General features: G+C 41.5%; 1 protein-coding gene across 7 annotated transcripts in view; it reads right to left on the bottom strand.

The window, feature by feature from the left end:
- The window catches only part of ANKLE1 (ankyrin repeat and LEM domain containing 1), a 69,874-nt gene that overhangs the window by 3,319 nt on the left and 48,132 nt on the right, over positions 1 to 18,423 (bottom strand). For 6 of the 7 annotated variants that reach the window (XM_085878922.1, XM_085878923.1, XM_085878920.1 and 3 more), the window contains 4 exons: positions 17,889 to 18,058; positions 17,654 to 17,800; positions 17,211 to 17,403; positions 4,167 to 4,332 (listed from right to left, as the gene is read on the bottom strand). In XM_085878922.1, the coding sequence (XP_085735048.1) occupies positions 4,167 to 4,332; positions 17,211 to 17,403; positions 17,654 to 17,800; positions 17,889 to 18,058 (676 nt within the window). The remainder of the gene's footprint in view (positions 1 to 4,166; positions 4,333 to 17,210; positions 17,404 to 17,653; positions 17,801 to 17,888; positions 18,059 to 18,423) is intronic. The other variant, XM_085878918.1, reaches the window with a different exon arrangement.

The raw sequence follows: 18,423 nt of genomic DNA, 5'->3' as shown, positions 1-18,423 counted from the left end.
CAAAGTATTCAGGAGAAAGGGGGGGACAGGACAATCGATAATTATTGCACATATCTGGTGGTCAGCAGACAAAGATAGGAATGAAAGGGGATAAAAACACGATCATATATAAAATGAGAAATAAATATATCCTACGAATGGCGGCAAAATACCGGACTCGCACAATCATAATATTATGAGCGCAAGCCTGGAACTTCTAACATATTCTGTTCATACTTCTGAAATCTTCACATTATGTGTTCCATGTATTTATGCAGGTGATAGCAGATTTAAAAAAAATCCAATATCGAGAGAATTTTAAAAGAGGGAATCGATGATGTCACAATCAGCAGCGTTCGGCGGAAAACCGACGGTCGGGTCCCAGACGACGTGCTTTACTTAACTAAGTCCATGAGTTCAGGACGTTTGTTCAACTCAGCATTTATGACTTTTATCCTGCCATGTTGTTAATCTGTTGATGGAGGTAATGTAGAAACGATGAATATGTCAAGTCGTTCGTGTTACTCATCTGGCACTATGTGTCAAGGCCAACAATCTAAAGCAACCGCTCTCAAACGCTACCATGGGCATCCAGACACGCCACCAATATGAACCGAGCTGTTGAATGGGGCGCAAAACATCCAAAGAAACTACCGTAACCGAGTATTGTGATCCGTCTTGTCCCCCATACCCACCGTAGATGGGTATCTACTCGTAAAGAACAAAGGAGCAGGCAAATATTTCTGCCAATACCATTGTTGGGATCCAAAATAGTGGTTTGGTTGTGCAAGGCAAAATGTGGCTCGGGGCGGTGAAGAGGAGCGATGAGGATGGCGAAGGGAAGGTCAGGAGGCGAGTGAGGCAGCCAATCAGAGGGAAGGATCTCTTCTCCTCAAAGATCCAACTCCAACTGGCATGCGCAAGCACAGTGATGGCCTTCTTCACCTCTGGTACCACCTTCATGGGTGGTGGATCCCGTTAATGGTTGCCTGCTGCCTGTGGGTGTTGCCATCTTCTGGGCTGTCCCAGCCACGAGGACGGACTCTCAACAAAAGTGTTCCCCCCTCAACCAGGGCTCCACAGCTCACATTACTGCCATGGCTTGCGGTGCGCTGGCCAAACGGCCCGTGACTATTCTTTTGAAAGCGCATAGTGCTTTTTTGTGTGCCAGTCATGTTAACAAGTCTTCAACCTGGCCTCACCTGTTTTACATCACAATCTTACGTCTCTGCTTTATAATGGACGCTCAATTCCTTCCTCATGAACATTTAACTTGACGACTTGCCTTTGACAAATATCTGATACGAGGGGAATCTAAGCTACACAATCACAGTCCATACTATTCTTAAGACAATCTATCTATCTGTGGACCCTCCTCCCCACCCCTTCCATGTAACAATATGTTTTAGTCATGACGTTTAAACCTTGGAAACTGCATCGACTCGCAACTTCACAAAAATGCTGGTGCTACCCTCCAGGCCCAAAGATAAATGCTGGCGCTACCCTCCAGGCCCAAAGATACTTCCAAATCAAATGTAGCTTTCGGAACAAAATGGGGAATAAAATGCAATTTGTTCTTGTTTCGAGCCAATCTACCTCATACAAAATAGTGTGTATTTGTCCGTCCCCTTCATAAGGACAATTTGAGTAGGGTTTTAAAGGCCAATCTTTAAACATGACTGTGTGTTCACTGCAGTCTATTTTTCAGGATTAAAAAAACCAAAAAACTCAAAAAAACATTTTCCTTAAAAAGTAATTGTCTCTCTTCTATTGGAATTGCAGAGTGACTTGCAAACCGAGCCTCAAGGGAGGTGGACAGAAGCATTTTTTTTGAATCGTCATAAATACAAGGCGTATGGAGGTGATATTTGCTGCACGTGATGTGCAATGCAAGAAGAGTAAAATGAGTGTTCATTTATGTCTGTAGGATGTCCAATAAATAAAGAAGATATAAGCACACCTGAATCTAGGCCTGGGCTTCAGACTTTGGCACGCTCACAAGGCTGAACCGTCGAAACGAAATGTCTCAAAAGATAAAGAAAATAGTCACATTTGTGCATGCAGTACTTAAAAATTACACTTTTTGCTCCAAAATATCACATCTTCCAGTCTCCCTGAATATTTTGTTGCCATTTCTCCAACACATCATTTTTGATGGGCTTTTATAAGAGTTATTTATTAAACATGACAATTCAAGGTTTACCCCCCCTCCCCCTCCTTTCAAATATGCGATTGCCATGATGGTTTTCAACTGCGGCAGCAGCTATCTTTCCTCACCTAATCTTGACGAAGGACACCGTATAATCTTTAACGTCCAACAAATGCGAGCATACGGCATAACCAGTTTAACGTCCATCCAAGGGACGGCACACAGATTGATGCCTCACCCTGCCTGCGCAACACCACGATGACAGTTTATAGCTGGGTCGGGATTACAACCCAGACGACTGAGAGTCCAGCTACTTCAATACATTGTCAACTTCAGAGTTCAAAAAAACACCTTACCTCATTGCAGTCTTCAGATAAATATAATAATAATATAACAAGACGAACTAGAAAGGCACTCGGAAGAGCGCATACCTCTGCCAAGCTGATTAGTTTTTGTTTTGTATTCCACCAATAGGCCGGAACTGGATTTGGACCTGAACTAAAATTTAATGAGCTTGTCCACCAAGTTTCGTCCAAATCAATCCATAACTTTTTAAAAATATTATGCTTCATATCGTGTTAGCCCCATCACTCAATGGTGAAGAATTACTATAAAATTCTAGTGTCTGGATCTTCACCAAAATCGAATCAATTCTTCCTTGTTACATACTAAACCTACCCAAAAAGTTTCGTCCAAATCCATCCACAACTTTGAGATATTTTGTTCACAAACAGACAGACAGGGGGTGAAAACATAACCTCCATCCACCTTCGGTAGCAGAGGTAAAAATATAACACAACAAGAACATAGGTGGAGTCAACGAGCGGCAAATATGATTGGCCGTGATGACACAAAATGCCGTAATATGTTGTCCATGTACTGCTAAACGGAAGGGTTTTTAAAGTGCCACGAAGGTGATTTGTGTTCTAGTGTTCAAGTATATTATTAAATTGAAATAAAATAAAGATTTTAGAGGTCGTCGGGGGGAAAAAAAAATTCCGAAAGTTTACAGCCCTTGATGCAGTGTCTTTTTCACCACCTTATTCAACACATTACATGATTTATTCGTGCCTGTTATTTGTGTCCTTAAAAATAGTAAGTTTCCTGTTTGGAATGATTTTAAAATTTGTTCGACTGCCAGAAGGTTTAAAAAAAGAAAAAGAAAAAGAAGATCTCTCTCCTCTCTGTGCATGTGCGATCAGGACAAATTCAGAGCCAAAGTCAGCTCAACTTGGTTTGTTTTCCGATTCTTGTTCAAAATATAACATTCAATTTAAATCATGTTGTTCCTCCATCATAAAACTGACGTTTGCAGACAGACAGACGACAGATGTGAACCACTTGCTTAACCCCGCTTTTCATTTCGCGTGCACGAGGTAATAAAATGTTATCTTTGCTTTTTTTTAGTAGGTCAGTGTGTAGCATGTGAGAACCACTGTAAAATTATTTGCAGTTGAAATCAAATGTCTTTATATTTGAGTCACAACTACCTTAAAAAAACATTTCAAGGAGTTCCCATTAAACAAAATGTGGAGTGTCATTTCAGGTATTGCATCTACTTCAAAGATTCTGATGACAAAGAATCCATATTTTTCACCATAACTCATGTCTGGATTGAGACAAAATTTTACACTGATCTAATGATCACGGCAGAGCTTGTACATTTACAACTGTGTGCGCAGGACACGGACATTAGCAGACATTTTGTCAAATCATTGTAGTATGTGGGATTTGAACCTGAGTTTCCAGCATCATAAGCTACGTTTTCAGATGGGAGCACAAAACAGGCTAACGTTTTCGCGTATGGGGGGTGGGGGGGGGGAGAGACAACATGATGCATTTGACACACTCATGTGGCTGAAGAAATACGAAGATCTTTGCTGAAAAAAGTATTTAATATTTGTACCCATCCGATCCTAATACATCAAACTATTTATTTTATCAACAAAAAGCACAGACACATGGCAGAAAATCAATCAATACCAATGGAAATATTGGTGTCAAGAAACAGGAGTCACAACAGGGGTATGGTACAGACCTTAAGGCGTGGGCAGCGAAGATGATCAAGAGCCTGAATGAAGTGCTGGTACGGCCTTGAGCGAGAACCCTTCCCCACATAAAAAATGGCGCCCACAAAGGTGGCAAATCCCGTGCCTGGTGGACTGCAAGATGCTGAAAGATCGTTGGGCAACCGCTTTGTCACCCTGGAGGAACATTGAGGATTGCAACATAAGTGCATGAAAGTGGAAATAATTAAAGTGAACAACCTGAAACCACGATGGTGTTTTGTATGTTTTTAAAGAGATTCATACGACACCTTTCTAAAATTCTAACGTTTCAAACAAAATCTACTCTTATTGGAAAGAGAATATGGGGACCAATTATTTAAAGCCTATGTTGTAGCCTGCTTTCCTTTAGTTTGTCACTTTTGCTGCCGCCAAGTGTTCATTTTCACTTGCGGTCAAAATTCTGGGCTTTTTCCCTTGGGGGAAAAAGCTTCCACTAAACTCATTTATCGAGTGTGCTTCATTTTGTTTGTCAATGCAAGATAGGCGTGATAGTACTCAAACAAAACTTGATGAAAACAGCAACAAACCCCCAAAAAATGTACAATTTATTCATTAGTCTTCTCCGTACTCTCATAATAAAGGTTTGTTGAAAATTTGATGACAAAAGCTCAAATGCAATAAAAAAAAGAAAAGAAAAAAGAAACACAAGCGAATATTAAATATATATATATATAAAACAAATAAATAAGCTATCTCACGTAGCACTCAGGGCCAATCAGACCTAATCATAGTGACTGATTTGGACCCAATTATTAATTAGTGTTGTCCATATTCGTACAATAAGGCTTTGCTGAACATTTAATGTCAAAAGCTCAAATGGTTTAAAAAAAAATATATATATATATATATATATATATATATATATATATATATATATATATATATATATATATATATATATATATATATATATATATATATATATATATATATATATATATATATATATATATATCTTGCACCTTTGACTGACACACACACACACACACACACACACACACACACACACACACACACACACACACACACACACACACACACACACACACACACACACACACACACACACACACACACACACACACACACACGTTACATTGAAGTACTTGTGAGATTCAAAGTGCTTGAGCAAGTCACTTGGTGAGCTGTAATCTGCTTGCTAATGGACACACCACCCCTGCTACGTGGGGAGTGGGGTAATTAATATGCAACCTGATATTACAATAAATGGGAGAAGTGACAACATGCTCCTTTGGAGTATGAAATTTAATTATAGTTACAAAATGGTAAAATGGGATTTTTTTGGTTAATATGTATGCAAAAATAGCCAAGGTGCTGCTTTAAACAGGTGTACATATTGTCGTATACCACCGACCGCCAGCCTTTATGGAGAGCCTAGCCTCCTGATAATCTTTGCCTTCAGGCTGGGTTTCCAAAAGGGAGCATCTTAGAACCTACATTATTCTTAATCTATATTAATGATCTATCTTTTCTCTGAATCTCTTGAAAACCAACTTCACCATTTTGCTGATGACTCCACCCTATCTATGTATGATACATGACACTTGCAAAAGACTGGCCACTACTAAGACTCATTCATCAGATCAAGACAAGATAAGGCACTGGTGCTACCTGAAACATTACATTCAATGCTGAGAAATCAGACGCTCTCAAGCTGTCTCTACACAAGAAGTGTCAATCTTCTTCCGGTTCCGGTTTTGAGCGGCAAGAGGTCTCCTTCGGGGCTCCTTGCTGACATTCTCAAAGTTAAGTTCCGGTTGTTATTTGTCCCGTTTTAACTGTTTAATTTTCTCACCTACATGTTAATGTGTGTTCCTAGTTCGGTTTTGTTTCAAAAATCGTGCTATTTTGTGAGTATTTATTGTCGACGTTCTCACCTGGTGTTTGAGGCCTAGTCCTAGGCTTGAGGCCTACCGGTTCCACTTGGTGTTCGATCGTTTTTTTTTTTGTTTGTTTGTTTTTTCTCCCCATTACCTTCAATTTCTATCCTCCGCATTAACTTCAATTTTCATCCTCCCCACTTTCCAAATATCCCCCATTCTCCCAACTAATCTCTTTCTTATCTCAAAAAAAAAAAAAAAAAAAAAAAAAAAACCCCAACAACAACAACAACAACAACCTTCTCCCGATTCTGCTACTTCTTCCTCTTAACTTCCTCCTCGTCTTCCTCGATTTCTTTTTTTTTTTACACTTCCATGACCTAATCTGTTGAACTCTCTCATACATTAATATTAACAACAAAAACGATCTTATAATGCTTCATCTTCCTCTCTCACACATGTGGTACTCTTTACTGTTTCACAATGCACTACTCTTCTGCTATTTCAACAGACTGCTCTCATTTCGACCTCTCCTTCATTCCTTGCCTAAAAAATCCAACTATTACAGCGCTTCTTCTCTCCATGCTCTGAATTCGCCTTCATTGCATCCATCACGAATTGTGTTAAATCGTATCTCTGACCTAAAACTTTTAAAAACCACAGTTTGCCATGGATGCTCGCTTTCCATCAACCATTCTTTTTTCCAACTTCAGTGCCAACTCACCCCCTCACCCCTCACTCTCACTCTCAAAGCAACCATCCCACTCTTCTCCCTCCAAGCCTCCCTCTCACCTCTTTCAAAAATTCCCCCTCACCTTTCTCCCACCTTTAATCCCCCTCACTCTTCCTTCTCTAAGTTGCCCCCCTCTCATCCACCAACCTGCCTCCCTCCACTGCCCTCTCACCTCCATCTCTTCACTCCACCTCCTCAAATCCTCAACTGCCATCTTCCTTGTCTCTTGTCCCCCCTCTCTCACAGCACCACAGAGCCTTTTCTCCTCCTCATTCGGCCCCCTCCCCTCGCTATTCTGCAATACCCCACACTCCTTCAGCAACCCTCCTTACCTCCCCCCTCGTCCCTCGTCCGACCCTCCCCCGCCCCCTCCACCTCCTGCACCAAAAGCCTCCTCCCCTACCTCTTCATTAAAAGTGTGGACCTCAAATATCCGGGGCCTTCGCTCAAACCTTTCAGATCTTTCCATGCAGGTTGCCACTGACAAACCAGACATTATCTGCCTAACAGAAACTTTCCTCTCCCAAGACGTGTCTGACTCCCAAGTATCTCTCCCTGGTTACTCCCTCTTACGGTATGACAGACCTGAGCCTCGTCCTGGTGGAGGTGTTGCTCTCTTCATCAAAGACTCTATTCCTCACTCTCCCTGCACTGCTCTCACTCCCCCACACCCCCAGGAATACCTCTGGCTTCGGCTTCCCCTCCACTCCCACCTCATGTTTATATGTGTACTGTACCGTCCACCGAACTGTGATGACTCCATCTACACCTCACTCTCCGAAAACATGGACCATCTTCTATCTTCTCATCCAAACTCTCTCTTCCTCTTATGTGGCGACTTCAATTGTCATCACGCCAGTTGGCTAGGTGTGGGTACCTCTCTCACCTGCCATGGGACATCAGCAAAAGCTTTCTGTGACTCATTGGGACTGACTCAATCGGTCAACTTCCCGACCCGGATCTCAACCAATGGTACTCCATCTCTTCTGGATCTGATTTTGACAAATTTCCCTGACAATATCTGCTGCTCTTCCTTCGCTCCAATTGGTTCTTCTGACCACGTCCTTATTAAAGTGGACATCTCTCTGGCTGTTATCAGAGAACCACCTCACCGCCGTCGAGTCTGGCATTTCACTCAAGCCGACTGGCAGGGTCTCCGAGCAGCCATCAAACTTACAGACTGGTCTCCTATCACTACTTTCTCAAACATCAACTCATCCTGGGAATTCTTTCAAAGAAACTTGCTCTCCCTCATGCACAGATTTATCCCCTCTCGTGTTCAGTTGTCTTACCCTTCCTCCCGCCCTTGGTTTACTGAAGCTTGTGGCGAGGCAGTTGTCCTGAAACAACTTGCCTTTGCCTCATGGAAAGCAAACCCAACTGAGGGCAATCTCAGTTCTTTCCACAAAGCTCGGAACAAGTGTGTAGCTACCCTCAGGAGAGCCAGAAAACAACATCTTTCTCATCTCAAGTCTGAACTCTCAAACCTCTCTCCCTCCTCAAAATCCTGGTGGCGTTTAATCAAATCTGTTTCTGGTGTATGTTCCCCCTCCATCCCCTCCCTTACCTCAAATGGCCGCACTGCTGATTCCACACGTGATAAAGCTGAATGTCTAAACTCGGTGTTTGCAGCTAAATCTTGTGTCCCAAACCCATCACTATCTCTACCCACTTTACCCAGTCGCACCCAACTGTCCCTGGACTCTGTATCCTTTTCTCCTGACAAGGTGGAGAGCTTGCTTTCAAACCTCGAGTCAGATTCTGCAACCGGTCCAGACGGCATCAGCCCACGTGTCCTCAAAGCCTGCTCTTCTGCTCTTGCTCACCCTCTCTCTGTTCTATTCACCCTCTCATTTTCCCAAGGTCATCTGCCATCTGCTTGGAAATCTGCTAACATCACTGCCCTGCATAAAAAAGGTGCAAAAACAGATCCCTGTAACTATAGACCAATCAGCCTTCTCCCAATCATCAGCAAGGTTATGGAATCCATCATCGCTTCAGACATGAAATCCTTCCTCTTCTCAAATGGCTTGATTTCCAATCATCAATTTGGTTTCAGACCAGGTCACTCTACCCTAGATATGCTGCTACTGCTCTCCCATCAATGGATGGAGGTCCTCAATGCCAGACAGGAAATCCGAGCCGTATCCCTGGACATATCACGTGCTTTTGACACAGTCTGGCACCCTGCCCTACTCACCAAACTCTCTGCCCATGGTATTCAAGGCCATCTCCACTCATGGCTCGCAGACTTCCTCTCCTGTCGCAGTCAACGTGTGGCCCTAAATGGAGTTCTTTCATCCCCTCTTCCTGTGCAGGCTGGAGTTCCTCAAGGTAGCGTTCTGGGCCCTGTTCTTTTTCTGGTTTTCATCAATGATCTCTCGGACTCTCTGGAAAATCCTCTATTTCTCTTTGCCGATGACTCAACCCTCTGCCGTACCATCTGTCATCCCTCAGACCGGCAAGCAGCAGCTTCTTCGCTCACTGCAGATCTGGATAAAATCACAAACTGGTCCAACACGTGGAACATGTCTTTCAATCCAGACAAATCTCACACTCTCACTATGTCTCTTCGAAAGGACCGTTTACAAAACCCCCCATCCACTTTCTCAACAATCCTCTGGAAGAAGTCTTTTCTTTCAAGCTTCTGGGTCTCACTATCTGCCATGACCTTTCCTGGGAAAGTCACATTTCCAACCTTGCCTCAAAAGCCAGTCGCCGACTGGGAATCCTCCGTCGTGCAAAGTCCTTCCTCGGCCCTCTTGAGCTCCTGACCACTTACAAAGCTTTTGTCCGTAGCCTGATGGAGTACTGCTCTCCCCTCTGGGCTGGTGCTCCTGCCTCCCACCTTTCTCGACTTCACGCTGTCGAAACCAGGGCTTTTAAGATCATTGGCATCTCCCGCAATGAAGCTGAGTCTTTGGGCCTCTCACTCAATCACCGCAGGTTGGTCGGTGGTCTTTCTGTCTTCTACCGACTCCTCTCCAGCCTTGCCCCCCTGCTCTCTCTGCGATTTGTCCCAACCACATTTCCACAGGGCGCTCAAGGTCCGCCAACAACCCCCTTCTGGTAAAACTACCAAAATCACGAATCACTGCTCATCTTCACTCTTTCATTCCTCTTTTTCCCGCCTTTGGAATAAACTTCCTCACTCTATTCTTTCCCATTCTTCCCTTCAGGCTTTCAAAACAGCTGTTCACCACCACCTCTTATCTTCCCCCATCCAAATCCTCGATCTTTTCTACCCCGATAATCCACCCAAGCCCACTTCCTTCAATTCTCCTGCTTTCCTTCCTGAAAGTCCCTTTAATGTCCATCTTCCCCTCGCCATGTTCCCCGTCCCATCCCCATCCCACTCCCTTCCACAGTTCACCTAATGTGTCTGTTCCCCACTGTTTTGTCCCTTCCACTCCCGCCCCTCTTGTCTCATGCCTCCTTGCTGTGAGTTGTGTGTTAGCTCTCATACGAGCCTCGACCAAGGTATACAAAAAAAAAAAAAAAAAAAAAAAAAAAAAAAAATCGAACTACCCAATCCACTTGTTTGGACAGTCATTTAGTGAATATGCTGATGTCATCACATGTGCACTGCAAGTTAAAATTTGCAAACATGCATTTTTACATAAGCTTAGGACTCCCAAATGAGAATTAGGAATGTTTGCAATTTTTCTGAGTACCCTTACCTTCTGAAATCCAAGATGTGTCCAAGATTGCCACCAAGCCAAAAATTAACATCTGTAGCTCGAATGGACATAACATAACAAATCATAACATAGCACCAGGTCATATTTTGAAGCATTTAACCGACCAACTGTGCTTTTCTTTTACCAAACTGTTGCCAATTCTTTGCTTTTGCATGAAGTTTCCACATACAATGCAGGTAGAAAGCTGAAATATGCTGTAGAAGCTTCAAACAATGTGAAATGGAAGGTTCAGGTGAGTACAGCTATAGATGGGAGTGATGTTCGCCACAGATGTCAGGTGTCATCTTCCTTGTTTTGTGAAAAATGTACCACGAAGATCGAGCACAGAGAAGAGTCAAACTGAACAATGTAATTCTTTTCTGCCTGAATCCGTGAGAAAAGTAATCGGTGATGTCAAATTTGTTTTGCTCGTTTAATCTTTTGCTTCACCAGGGTCCCAAAATATCCATTGCTGAATTACATCGTGCATACCTAAATACCCTGTCTCTTAATGGTATCCATGACTTCTCTTGTTACAAAAGGTTTGTGAAAGAGCTTTTGCAGAATATTGCACGAGTTGATTGTTGTGACATTATGCCTAAACCTGACCTTCCACCACCATCAGGTCTTTGGATGGTACTTTGACGATGGCAAGTACAGCCCAATTGCAACACTCCTGCCACCACCTCCTGATGGAGTAATTGTAATTCAACTTGTCAATTGTGGATGCAGCAACAGCAATTGTTCAGCTCGATGTTCTTGTCGACAAAATAACCTTGCTTGCACTTAACTGTGCATGTGTGCAGCTGACGAGGACGTACGTGCCAACACTGCAACTGAAATAGTGCATGGTCTAGACTCTAGATGACGATGCATCATCTGACGAGGACGATTCATTGTGAATATGGATGTTGCTATGGTATTTTATTACCATGTTGCACTTGCACCAGCACCTTGTCGAATGGGAATGGCTGACTGATATAGTCTTACATAACGTCGACCGAGAATTAACAGGGTGCAACTACACTTTTTTTAAGGTTTGAGAAAAATGAAATCAAAAATTCAAAGTGGAATTGCCGCTATCTCATAACATTTTATTTTCATATCGTGTGTTACATAACAGGTACATATAAAGGTTATATAAAATAATCTTACTTAGTTTCCTCTGTTGCCCTTCTACATGGACTTCTTCTAAATTTGAATGAAATGTGAGATAGACCCTGTTAATTCTCGGTCGACGATATGACAAATAAGGTGAACGGACATTAATGAATGCTTTACGAGTGTAAATCTTAAGAAGCTGGTATTTTATGTTTAATTTCTTCATTTGTGAAGCGAAATTTCTTTGAAAATTATGGGAGGATTCAACGTTCCTCGAACAATACTTATTTCAAGGTTGTAGATACGGTTAGTTACCTTTTGATTACACTAACGGTCAAAAGTTTTAGAACACCATTTTTCCAGTTTTTACTGAAATTTAAGCAGTTTAATGGTTCAATGTACTCTGAAATTAAAGCATAAAACAAATAAACAATTACAGATAAAGAAATCATGGAATTGTTTTGTTGAACAAAATTTAAGATAAATTTTTGACTCATCAAAGTAGCCACCTTTTGCAGATATAACAGCCGAACATACTCGTGGCATTCTTTCAACAATGGAAATCAAATATTGTTTGGAAAGTTCTTCCCAACACTGTTGCAGAAGTTCCCACAAATGTGTTGCACTTATAGGTTGCCTTGCTTTCACCCTTCTGTCCAGTTCATCCCAAACCAGTTCGATGGGGTTTAAGTCTGGAGACTGTGCTGGCCATTCCATGATTTGAAGCCTAGTCTCGTTCTTTTCTTTTCAGGTAGTTCTGGAGGTATGTTTGGGTCGTTATCTTGTTGTGGGATGAACCCCTGAGCAACTAGGCGTGTATATATATATATATATATATATATATATATATATATATATATATATATATATATATATATATATATATATATATATATATATATATATATATATATATATATATATATATATATATATATATATATATATATATATATATATATATATATATATATATATATATATATATATATATATATATATATATATATATATATATATATATATATATATAAGCCTGGTGTTGGCGCAGTGGTTAGGGCAGCGGCTTGGGATCCAAAAGGTCCTGAGTTCAAGCCCCGTTGGGCCACTGAATTAATACATCAGGGGGTTGACTCAGCCTGTCATCCTCCCGAGGTCGGCGAAATGAGTACCAGTATACTGGGCCGGTGTATACCCCGGTTAAAATAGGTGTACCAGATCCCTGTGTCGCAAGAGGCGACCAGGGTTGCGTCAGGAAGGGCATCCGGCGTAAAACATGTGCCAAATCACTATGCGGATCATACGGATGATCCGCTGTGGCGACCCCGAACGGGAGCAGCCGAAAGAAGAAGAAGAAGATATATATATATATATATATATATATATATATATATATATATATATATATATATATATAACGTTTGGGTCGTTATCTTGCTGTGGGATGAACCCCTGAGCAACTAGGCGTAGATCAGAAGGTAATTGCATGGCGCTGCAAAATGCTGTGGAAGCCCTTTTGGTTCAGGGTGCCAGTCACTCTGTGCAAGTCGACGAGTATGGATCCAACAAAAGAGCCCCAGATCATCACGCTTCCTCCTCCATGTTTGAAAGTTGGTGTCACACACTGAGGAACCATCCTTTGGCCTACTCGACGGCGAACAAAAACCCTGCGAGATGAACCAAAGATTTCAAATTTTGATTCATCGGTCCATAAGACCTTCTTCCAGTTTTCAGTAGTCCACTGGCGGTACTTCATGGCCCAGGCAAGCCTCTTTTTCTTATTTTGCCATCTCAGCAATGGCTTTCTTACTGCCACTCGACCTGTCAAACCTGCAGCTCAAAGTCTTCTCTTCACAGTTGAAACTGAGACTTCCTTACTTCGACCAGTGTTAAGCTGTGCTTGACGTTGCTATTCTGTGAGCCGCCCATCACGCAAGCTGTTGTCTCTCAGAAACTTGTCTTCTGATTGTGTTGTGGCTTTGGGTCTGCTAGATCTCTTCCTGTCAGTTTCCAAGTGCCTTTTAATGGTGTAGGAAACTGTACTCACTGACACCTTGGCTTTTTTTGCAATTTCTCTAAAGGAAAGACCTTCACTTATAAGGGTTATAATGGTCTGTCTTCCTTTGTTAATTGTCTTTTTCTCACCATGATGATAGCAATATACAACTTCCTGCAGTGCAATATTGTCCAAATAATGCTTCAGAGGGTGTAGCAACAGTCTGTTCCAACCACCGAGCTCTACAACACCACAAGAGAGTCCACCAGCTTCCCTGTACATTACTGATTTGTCCTCACCAGCCAGTCAGCCTGCTATCCATGTTTAGTCCTTTTAGCCCAGACTCCCATAAGAGAATGAATAGGAACATGCGATATGGAATTAGATTTGAAGGGATGAGTTTTTTCGCACCTTTTAGGAAACCTGTAAAACAGGAATGGGACTGTAAAACCACGGCGGCTGAGGTCATATGTGTGATACATTGTCATTTAGTGCAAAATTAACTTATATTTGATGATAGAATCAATACCTAAATAAGAATATGTGAATCAAATAGAAACTAAATGAATCATGTGGTGATTAATAATGTGAATCAATTTCAAAAATCAATCGACGATCAATAATACGGGAGACTTACCTGTGAAAACTAATCCCTGTCCCAGCTTTGCATCGACTGTTGCAGTTTATTGCACAACAGTACACCATTGCGACAAAATGACAATAATTATTGAACAAAATGCAGAAATGTTATTTCTTTTTTAAATCGAAACATGCAGTTTTAACTCTCAACGGGTTAACTGAAACAGATGACCATAGCGTCCCATGCATGACAATTTATAGCAGAAATATGGCATCACGAAGATGGACACGACATCAATTCCACGGAAGAGTACATATTGCACCCCTAAAACGTGCGGTTTCATCGATACTCAGGTAATCCCCTCGACTCCGAATGAAGTACTTCCCTTCAAAATTAGTCATTTGGTGGATTTGCGGAAACCCCCGCTACAAAAAGCCATCTCGACCCAAGCCTTCTCGGAACACATAAACAAACCATCCCAGGGCTGATCATGTGGGCCGGCGGTGTCCTAGTTCTGTAAATTAGTGATAACACATTCAAGGAGCCTCTATAAAGAAGGCTTGTGCTTTTGAAAGTATGGAACTCTTTACAGAATTAGCGTGAATGAAAGGACTAAACATGGATGCTGAGCAGACCCCGCGATGCGGACAATCACTAGCTGCCGATGACCTCTCTCATAGTGTTATAGAGCTTGGTGGTTCCAACACTGCTGTTATACAGACAGACAGAGGGTTTGTAACTAATCAACAAAAGTTGAGAATTGTTTGCATCAACTTTCAAGGCTTAATTTACTTCCATTGCTGCAAAAAAAGTTGCAGCTGCTAACCCATTACTCTTTCCCTGAAAAGGGCCTTTTTAACAACTCTGAAATTTACATTATTTTTCAGTTTTTGGTAACCTAAACTTTTTTTAACCTCTGGCAGTTTACCGCTTAGCTTTGTACCATTTCAGGTTATTCACTGGACTTGAACTGCTTACATTTCAGTAAAAACTGAAAAATGGGGGTGTTCTAAAGCTTTTGACCGGTATTGTATAAAAGGTTACAATTAACAATTTCCTGCCAAATCGCTTGTATGCTATTATATTCGATATTATCTTTATATTTTTTGTAAGTTTTTTATTATTGCAATAGCTGTAAGTACTCATCAGCAAAGAATGGATGACTTTTTAAATGCAAGTTATAAAAGTTTAGTGCATAGGAAGGTACTAGGATAGAGGTTCAATTTGTATTTTGAATCGTTTTGAGGATTCCTACATCATCTGATGAGAGTAGTTCATCGTTTCTAAATTTAACGATTTTTTTGTACTATTCATGAGCACAAGTATAACAGTATTGGTAATTTGAGACTTGTGAAATGTTAATATCAATTCATCATACATATGCAACACAACAGGTGTTTAAGAAAATTAGTTCATACCATTACTGGATACATTGCCTTTACATTGTCGTCATGATTCTGTGGATACTTTAAGTGTGTGTGTGTATGTGTGTATGTGTATGTGTATATGTGTATATGTGTGTATGTGTGTATGTGTGTATGTGTGTATGTGTGTATGTGTGTATGTGTGTATGTGTGTATGTGTGTATGTGTGTATGTGTGTATGTGTGTATGTGTGTATGTGTGTATGTGTGTATGTGTGTATGTGTGTAGGTGTGTATGTGTGTATGTGTGTATGTGTGTATGTGTGTATGTGTGTATGTGTGTATGTGTGTATGTGTGTATGTGTGTATGTGTGTATGTGTGTATGTGTGTATGTGTGTATGTGTGTATGTGTGTATGTGTGTATGTGTGTATGTGTGTATGTGTGTATGTGTGTATGTGTGTGTGTGTATATGTGTGTATGTGTGTGTGTGTGTGTGTGTGTGTGTGTGTGTGTGTGTGTGTGTGTGTGTGTGTGTGTGTGTGTGTGTGTGTGTGTGTGTGTGTGTGTGTGTGTGTGTGTGTGTGTGTGTGTGTCCAGGACTTGCTTGTGCTATAATAAGGTCTGATATGTAAGTTATTCTTCTTTGTTTCATGTCAGTTCTTGAATAAATCTTCTCAGAACATTTCAGTCTCTTTGTCCATGGTCAAACATACCGCTTGGGAGAAATACAACATCAAGGACCATTAAATATTGCGCTAAGACATTTTTCATTGTCCAAAATGAGTTGCTTGGTCCAGAAAATGTGAGTGTTGAACCAAAGTTCATTAACATACATGTCAATTAGAAGATAATATCTGGCAATGTTTTTGTCTCGGTGAGCATCGTGAATTTAAGGATGTTAACCATGTGAGTATCCTCCAGACAACTAAGGCATTCCTGTGCCACACCAAGCTCATCATTGTGTACAAGGCTTTCATATGGACTTCCATGGAGTATTCCTCCCCACCCTTGGCTGGTTGCCCCAGCTTTCCAGCTTGCTCACCTTTAGGCAGTGATCAACAAAGCTTTCCATACCATTAAGCTCAACATAAGATGCAGATTCCCAGGGACTATCACTCTCCCACCAGCAACAGGTTGGTGTGCTCTATTTTATAGAAGCTTACACATGGCCTTGCTCCTCCAACCCTCTCCTACCTCTACCCTCCAAAAGTCATCAAAGGTTGCACATTCCTGTATAAACCCTCACCTGCACCCCCTGCCAAAATCCAGTCTCGTTGCCCACCTGCATTCATTCATCCCCTTATTCTCCCGAATGTGGATTGTCGGTTGTCTCTTCTTCCTCACTTGTCCTTCAAATGTACAGCCCATCGATGGCTGGGGGGACTACCCATCACTACCTCATGCATATCAATAATCTTTTCTACACACGATGATTATTTCCCATTTTGTTAATCTCCAGGCATTGTTACTATTTTTGTGTTATTCTGCCCTTATTTCTGCCCATCCCCACCCCACCTTACCTCTCTTCCATCTCAGTAGTTTGTGAACTTGCTGCCCTTTAATTGTCTGGCTCCTCCATGAGCTTAGCTTGTTTAAGATAAAATAAATAAAAACCAGGCTTGTTTGCAGTCCTATCAATTTACGAACACATACTAACAAAGTTCCAAAACTACAACACACAGCAACACCCACTCAATACTTAGTACCCATATATTACCTTGAGTCAAGCAAGAGATAATTGAAGCAGCATTTCGCCTGACCCCCACGCCGTGCCTTTGCAAATACACTCAATGAGGTGTCAAATTCTCGAGCCAACGCATCATCCAGTGCACGACAGTCAGGCACAGTACCAGAGTGCAAGGCTCGTGCCAACTCCATGCTGATTTGGACATCACCACGATGAGCCCTTGCTGAAAGAAGAGCACAGAATCACAGCCATCTGCTTTTGACACTACTCTTTACCACCACCAGCCATGACAGCATCTGCAAATCAAATCAGCTCACCTTACAATGTCCCGCATCACTGTTGCCCATTAACATAACCTTCTAAACAAGCTGCTAATTAATCAATTGAAGAAAATTGCACCAAGAACGAGCCACTCAACTTATGCAACAGTTAATGTCATAAGGAACATCAAGAATTTTCATGCTACAAAATACCTCGAGGATGAGTTTTCTGAGATTGCGTCCCGATACGTCTGCGCCGAGCCTGATTAAGCACAACGTCACGGGTAGACGGCAACAATGGCACGTGGATTTGCGAACGTAGTTCAGGATTGCTCGCCTTTCTTGCTGGGAGAGGACAATCTAAAAAAATAAGGAAACTTGACTCCTGCCTGGTTAAGTCAGGGTGATTATCGAAATCCTGTGCAAATAACAGTATGTTAACACTTACCAAACTGGGTACGTTTGGAAATGGTTCTCCAGTCATAAATTATTGTGTTTTCAAGGCAGTTGTCATCATTTTGGCAATTGCTTGTGGCAGTTGTAGAAAGGCTCGCGCGCGAGACACCGATTGGGAGACAACGTCTCTCAACTAGTGCCTGACTCATGGAACTTTCATAGCTGGCAGTTATGGAGACAAAATGAAAAACGGCATGAATTAATGTCTTCATTTTTAATCAAATTAAATGTCACTTCAGAAAGTAAAAAAAAAAAAAACTTTAAAAGCACTATTTGCAAGTATTTTGTTTTTTCCCCCTAAAGGCTAAGTAATGAAATACATCTACACAAATAAGTGTGTCCTCCATAATTTCAAAACCATGACAGCCTGAAACTTTGCATGCATGCTAAGGAAACTCCAAGGAAATGCACAAGTGAAAATTGGGTGTTTGGGTTCATTTAAACACCCCTTTGAAGATAATTAACGGCCATATTTAATTATATCATTCGTCAGGCGCATCCTCGGCCACCTCGCTCTCTGGGGGTCT

Source organism: Eptatretus burgeri, chromosome 4 (genome assembly GCF_056783735.1).
Source record: "Eptatretus burgeri isolate ZD-2024b chromosome 4, Ebu_testis_v1, whole genome shotgun sequence".
Taxonomy (NCBI): domain Eukaryota; kingdom Metazoa; phylum Chordata; class Myxini; order Myxiniformes; family Myxinidae; genus Eptatretus; species Eptatretus burgeri.
Note: the sequence above shows the minus strand (reverse complement) of the source record. Positions and strands in the feature narration are given on the sequence as shown.